The sequence below is a fragment of the Carlito syrichta genome, unplaced genomic scaffold (assembly GCF_000164805.1).
Source record: "Carlito syrichta isolate Samal-C Ts95f unplaced genomic scaffold, Tarsius_syrichta-2.0.1 Scaffold309768, whole genome shotgun sequence".
Taxonomy (NCBI): domain Eukaryota; kingdom Metazoa; phylum Chordata; class Mammalia; order Primates; family Tarsiidae; genus Carlito; species Carlito syrichta.
The window spans coordinates 463,373-470,917 of record NW_007253864.1 but is presented as its reverse complement, the minus strand read 5'-3'; the positions used below and the strand labels follow the sequence as shown (position 1 = coordinate 470,917).

General features: G+C 37.0%; 1 protein-coding gene across 3 annotated transcripts in view; it reads right to left on the bottom strand.

Annotated features, from left to right (window-relative positions):
* Window positions 1-7,545, bottom strand: part of RPGRIP1L (RPGRIP1 like) — a 103,399-nt gene that overhangs the window by 4,407 nt on the left and 91,447 nt on the right. For all 3 annotated transcript variants that reach the window (XM_008067757.2, XM_021717465.1, XM_021717464.1), the window contains 2 exons: window positions 7,027-7,111; window positions 1,167-1,300 (listed from right to left, as the gene is read on the bottom strand). In XM_008067757.2, coding sequence (XP_008065948.1) covers window positions 1,167-1,300; window positions 7,027-7,111 — 219 coding nt within the window. The remainder of the gene's footprint in view (window positions 1-1,166; window positions 1,301-7,026; window positions 7,112-7,545) is intronic.

The following is a 7,545-nucleotide window of genomic DNA, read 5'->3' as shown; positions in this document are numbered from 1 at the left end:
AAAAAAAAAATATATATATATATATATATATATAAAAGCAGAGATAATTTTGGTTATTTTTGTCAGACTTTCTTGGCCCTGGTAGTCTTTAATGGGGTTAAGGTTAATATTTCAATCCTTTTTTTTTAATGTGCCAGAGTTGTGACCAACTGCCATGTGGTTAGAGATGTAAAGTTTATAAATATTTCCCAGAACAGGTTTCTAATTTGGTTATGTGGCTCGATCCTGACTTTTGAGCACTTGACACATATCCAGGGCAAGTAGCTTGACATACGAACCATAGCTGAACCACAGCATAAGTAGAATGCCTGGCACTTCAGAGGCACTCAATTAAGTGTTTGTTGAATGCATGAATGAATATGTAAACACGCTGTGTACACTGTTCCAGAGATGGCTCTGTTAACTTAACAAATGAGACAAGGAATTGGCCTCATTTCTCTATTGATTGTATAAAGCCCAGGCCATCCCCGATTATGATTTTAAGTCTAATTCTATATAATATACAATTCCTTTAGCATGTTCTAAATATGCTATATATAGATAGAGGGAAGAAATTCAGTATTGCTGGGAATCACACCCAGCAAAGTGAAAATCCAGAAAAGCATATCTTTCTTGTCAGGAATCCCTTACTCCTCTCAGAATCCTGGTGGGAAATGAGTGATCAAAATTACTTACTTGCTGTGCCTGGATCACTGGATTGTAACACTGAATTAAAGAGAAGCCTTGAGAAAGATACTGTCATGACCGCTCAGAATATCATGCTTAAGGTTGAGTAGCTTAGCTGAAATAAGGTTTCCATGAACATAACAGAATGACATGCTTAAGGTTAAAGTATCTTAGTAAAATTAGGCTTCCATAAACAACATTAAAAAAACTTCCAATAGCCAAATTTTTTCAAACCTCTACTTGATACAAAACAATATTTTTTATGAAGCTCAATTAATTATTTAAAAATTTCTGTTGATTCAACAGAAGGCAGAAGGGGAGGGCAGGGGAAGGATGTAGAGAAAAGCATCTGACTTCAACAAGGCATCAGCTTAAGTTGCAAAAGATTCAACTAATGTGTGACTCAGTGCCCTTGCAGCCAGCAAAAAGAAGGTTTTAATAAACAGCTGGGATTTTAGCAATTGTTGGTTGTACAAATTGAGCAACACTTTCACCCATACCATCAATATTTTGGTTGATAATGTCCCTCCCTTCCTGAAATATGTCAGCGAGGTCAACGTGAGCAACGCCAATGTCCTCACACTCCAGATCCTGCTCATCCTCTGGAGGGTCACTGACCACAGTGAAGCGAATACTGTGAAGGCAAAAGAGCAGAGGAAATCGCCACCAGGTGAGAAGAAATCACCACGAAACAAAACTCCCAAATGGGTTTTTGAACACTGAGTATGATATCTTGAGGTTTCCAATCTTTCCAATAAATACAAAGTTATAGATAAGTTATTATATGAACTGTTAGAATTGTTATAGCATATCCAACCTTCAAATGAACATTAATCCATTTTCTAAGCACTGATAATGTTTATCTCTAGAATCTGAGAAAATCACTAGAAAAGAGGAAACCCAGATGCTCACTCTATATAACACACCATCTGGTCATATTTTGATTCCTCTACTTTTAAGGCTAAATGGATAAAGTGAGTAAAGACCATGGAGGTTAAATGGTCAGCATTTTCTATAGAAACACAACATTTTCTATAGAAATATACAACTCTGTAGCCGCCATGAAGCAATTTAACTGACTATATATATTTTACACAACACAGAGATCATGCTCTTTGGGTAACATTCTGAATCATGTTAGATAAATGCTGCAGCTCTGCCCAAAGGTTGTATCAAATGTTTGTATTACTCCAGTAATCTTTCACTTACAATCATAGCATCCAAGTTTTATTTTACTTTTAGACACATAATTGTAGAGTTCTGATGGAACTGATTTGAATTAGTGGCTTGTGTTGAGGCCAAACACACTTGGATTGACCAAATGACAGGAATTTACAGTTAAGTACTCTTTTGATATGTCTTGGCAGCAAAGCTTAAACCATGGATCTTATAAACTTTACCATTTTAAACTTTTCAAAATGTATCCATCCCAAATCAGAAACAAAACAAGGAACATAAAAATGTAGGTCTCTGATAAATCAGGCCTTGAAAAATACAAATAAAATCCTCTCTAAATGCTTATAGGTAAACATGACAGTATTTTAAATTAACTTGCTAAAAGTAAGTATTCAACACTGCATTCCTTTACTAAGTCCATGATTTTAGCTGGCAATACATTTTGATAAGAAAACAGCATTCCCTAAGTCAAAATCAAAGTTAACATTTACTCACACAATTAGGAAGAGTGCAGATCTTGGTCTTCAAGTGCACACAATGGATATTTTATAAGATGTATAAGACAGAGGGATTAAGATGGAGTGGTTAAGGGCATTCATTTGGGTTCAAATTCCTGTTCTCCTATTTATTAGCTGTGTGACCTTGGACAAAGTACTTAACCTTTCTCATCTCCGTTTCCTTTTCTGTAGAATGGGGATAATTATACCTATCTCTCAGGGATTTTGTGGGGATACAATAAGATGATACAAGTAAACAGTGCCTGGAACACAGTGAGCAATGAATAACTGTTTGCTCTTTTATTATTAGTATTTTTAATACAGTTTGGTAAAGCTGCTTATGCTTCTATGTTTCTAAGTGGAGAGAAAAAGTTGGCATGGGAAAACTTGTTTCCGATGAAAATGTAAAGAGATTTCCAAATTATACATTGATTACATCATTCAATTAAATAAGATGAATGATGAAATAACTTTTCCTGAAATGAATTAGGAAAGAGGAGAAATTGAAAGTGCTCAGAAGAGGGGAAACTTAAAGTGATATGTAATGCACATTTTACAACATAAGACTTACAGAAAAAATAAGGCCACAGAGACTATAATAATAATGTTGTATTATCTTCATATGATGCCTCACATCTAAGAATCATATCTGTATCACTTTACAAATACAGACAATTACCTTCACTGAATATATGGAAATCCTAAGGCAAAAGAAAAAAAGAAACCTTCTAAACGCCAGAGAAAAGGTTAGAAATTAAAAATTGCAATTTTCCTGGCTTTAAATTCTATAAAGATAAAATTAGATATCAAAAACAAAATTAAGAAACTAGAAAGTTAAGCTGAAGAGGGAGGAAAAGTACACTAAAATAATTTAATGCCCAAAACTAAAATAATTTTAAAAAATAATTAAGCCTGGGTAACATAGTGAGATCTCATCTGTACAAAAAATTAAAAACTAGCTGGGTGCACCTGTACTCCCAGCTACTCAGGAGGTTGAGATGAAAGGATCACTTGAGCCCAGGAGTTCGAGGTTACAATGAGCTGTGATCATGCCACTGCTGTCTAGTCTGGGCAACAGAGTGATATGCTGTCTCAAAAAATAAAAAAACATAAACAAATAAAAAACAAAAAAAAAACCACTAAAATCAAAACAAGATAAAAATAAGGCAAAACTGTCTAAACTGTGTGTGTGTATATATATATATGTGTGTGTGTATATACATACACACACACACACACACACACACACACACACACACACACACACACACACAAATTTCATTTTACCTTTAACCCTGCCAAAACAAAGAGGGAGACCTTGTCCCATGTCATCAAGAGGCTTACAGTCTAGTCTGAGGACCTGTATATACACATGGGGCAGGTGCCTCCACCAAGTACCCAGGTAGAGGTGAGCTGCTCCTGTCTCCTCTTCCCACCTCTCTCCACTTCTCAGTAAGACCAGCCTTGCCAACAACCTCTTCTGCCTGATCATAGAACACATTTTTATGTATTCCTTCATGCCTGGAATTCCCTCTGCTTGGAATGATCTTCTCTGGGCTCTCTGTGACTTGATTGGGTCCTCTCATCCTTCATAAACCAGCTTACATGACACTTCCTTACATTTGCCTTCACTGTTATTTTCTATTTTAGCATTTAACTTGTTTAATTTTCTCTTAGTACTTATTGCAACATAGAATTTGCTTATTTGTTTGCTTATTATAGTCTGTTTTCCTCAGAAACCAAAAAGGAACCTTAAGTTAATGCCAAACTATAACCTCAAATAAATAATTTTTGAAGTCCCATTTCACTGTGTTACCTCCCTTTTAAAGCAACACTTGTATTATTTGCAAATGCAGCATGGGGTAGCATGCAAATGCATTATAGACAACTCATTAAAAACTATGTCTTTGGCTTTAGACATGTTGGGGGAGATAGGTCAAACTTCTCTTAACTGTAGCTTTGTAAGTTATCACCAATATTCAACAGGGCTGCCATCTGAGAAAATGAATTCTCGTAACTAAGAGCTATTTTAAGTAATGTGAAGTTATATGACCTCTAATTACTTCAAAAAGGTGAGAACAAAACAAGTGGCTCTTGGCTGTAGAATAGTGTAATGTAAAGTCCCTTTTCTCCTCAGAAAATAGTACCGTTGAGGGACAAAGTAGATGAAGCCATCCTCTCCTATGGTGGGCAGAGGAACACACAGCTGAGTCGGTTACTTTGTATCTGTAATACTTCTCTCAGTTTTTCTAAAACATGATGTAACCATTTGTGTCTTTGGCGGATGTTTGAAGATTTTTAGAAACAATGATGGGAGAGTAGGAGCTATTACAGTTACCGTGGACCTGTTTTTTCTTTCTTAAACTATTCTGGTATAAAATAAGTGGGTCTTCTAACCTGAAAACAAAATTTGCCTTTTACTTTTTAAGATAAGCACTTTTTGGAAAATGAAATTGTTTTCTCCCAACATGTTACAATATGATCTAATATTCCAGAAACAAAGAGAACACAGAGGCAGATAAATAAAAGTGAATAGGTCACTGAGTTTCAGCCCAGGCCTTGTTCCTGGGACTAGAACTCAGCCCTGGACAGTCATGATCCAGCTTGCTGACCATAGGGAGCAGATGCCTTGGTCAGTGCTGTTTACTCACTTAATGACCTGGGGTAACTCCAGGGGACTGCCAGTTTTTAAGGGGGTCTGAAACTGCCGGGGATGGGGAGCATACCTCATCAACAAGGGTACCTGCATAATGAACATTTGTATACCTAACCCTGAATTGTACACCACATATTGAGAATAAAAAATTTTTAAAAAGTCTCCAAAAATAGATTGGGTTAAATATGCATATATAATAAAACAATAAAAATAAACTAAAGTTAAAGTCAAATAAAAATCTGACATTGATTGGATAAGAAATTGATGTTTGAGTCTAAGAAGTAAAAAAACAAACACACAAAAAAACAAAGTAAATAAGTAAAACCTGAGCGATTACCATTCTGGGAAAAGTAGAACCTCAGGCTTAGCAGCATTTCACGACCATTTTTGCAGATGAAAAAACGGAGATTCAAAGAAATGATGAATTTCAGGAGCTAGTGAAAAAGTTATTATTAGATCCTAAGAGCTAAGAATTCCAGGCTCTTCTTGAAACTGAAGATAAAATGCTAATTTGGAACTCTATGCCTCTTGGAAGGGAAAGAACTTGAGTCTCTCATGCATTGGTGGCAGGGGTAAGCACCATTTTTGAGGCAGTGAGAGGATGTGTCACCCATGGGTCATAAAGGTGAGATGGAGAGGACAAGGGAGAGATGAAGGGTCTACCCAGAACAAGAGAGAAGAACCAGCACAGGAGCACTGATGAAACCCAGCTCAGGGGTCACCCTTTGATAGTGCCTCAGATGCCTCAGATAGAAGCTCACACAGAAGCACTAACTTATTAAGATCGGGGTTTTCTTCTGAAAAGCATACATACGTATTTTCTCTACTGAGAATTGCTAAGTATCCTATTCAAGTTTGAAAAGAATGTCACTTATAAGCGGACCTTGAACAATAATAATATTATAAGAAAGGGATTGGCAGCAATGGGAAACTGCCAGGGGAGGGGGGATGAGGTTGGCAGTTGAGCGAAACTGCTAGGGGAGGGAGGGGTATACTTCATCAACAAGGGTACCTACATAATCAATGTTTGTATACCTACCCTGAATTGCACCCCACATCTTTATTAAAAAAAAACAAACTTGAAAAAAATGCATTCAAAAATAATATGAAAAATAATACAAAATGAGGAGTTACTAAACAGTGATAGTAAGATATTAGCGTGAAAGGCTGATGAGCTATTACAAATAATATTACTATTACCTACAATGATTACAAGTAACACTCATTGTGTATTGTGTCGAATACTAACTACACTGTATGCATCACATATATTGTCTCATTGAATCCTCATGTCAGCCCTCTGTGGTATTATCGTCTCCATTTTATAAATGAAGAAAACGAGGCACAAAGAGGTAACTCATCCAAGGTAAGACAGCTAGTTAGGGATGAAACAAGAATTCATACCCTAGCCATGTGACTTCAGTGTGCACCCTCCTCTCAACCTGCTATCATCTTTACATTTACACTTGATTGACAATATTATACTTAATATACACTGCACAGTCTTTTCGTTTTCAAAGTTCTATAGGATCCTTAAAGTTACTCTGTATGTAGGCAGGGCCACTATATTTCTAGGAGGAAAGAGACCTAGAGAGGCCATATGCTCATTCAAAGGCACAGAGTGAGTCAGAGAACCCAGATGTTCTGATCACTTACCTAGTACTTTCCTTTTTTTGAGTTGGGGTCTCACTCTGTTGCTCAGGCTGTTGTATAGTGGTGCAATCATGGCTCACTACAGCCTTGACCTCTTGGGCTCAGGCAATCCTCCCATCTCAGCCTCCTGAGTAGCTGGGACTACAGCTGCATACTACCACGCCTAGCTAATTTTTTGTAGAGACAAGGTCTCGCTATGTTGCCCAGGCTGGTCTCAAACTTTTGGGCTCAAGCAATCCTCTTGTCTTGGCCTTCCAAATACTAGGATTACATGCGCGAGGGACTGCACCCAGTCTTGTACTTTTTAAAAAAATCACATCATGTTACAGAGATCTACTTTATATAAACCGTTAGATAATTTTCACAGCTTAAATGTACCTTCTATTAGGCATCTCTTGTTTTTGCAGTATAGCTTTTAAGATGTCTCTCTTTGCTTGGTTGTTTTCTTTATCCACGTAGATCACTATACCAAAAGAAAAAAATTCCACAGAAGGAAGTCACTCAGGAACATGCTACATTAATACCATTCTGTACTTGTATAAATACCTGGTTTTTAAAGACGCAAGTCAGCCACCTCACTTGGATGCCTGGGAAAAGAAAACAGCTCCAGAAACCAGAATCAAATCTGAATAGTCATGTGATCCAATGTCATGTCACTGGCAGGTTTATGTGCACACTGTCAGAAAAGATACAAGCAACATCTAAGAGTGCCACATCACTGTCACTGCCTGTTAATGGCACTGGCAGTCATGACAGTAAAAGCCAACAGTCTTTATTGCTTTGTATTTGAGGGATTTACTGCATTTTCTTTCACCCAAGAAGCAAGTGATAATGATAATGTATGGCAGAGTGCTTGTCCTTTCTGACAGCCACAGTAATTTAATCCTTCTCTCCTGC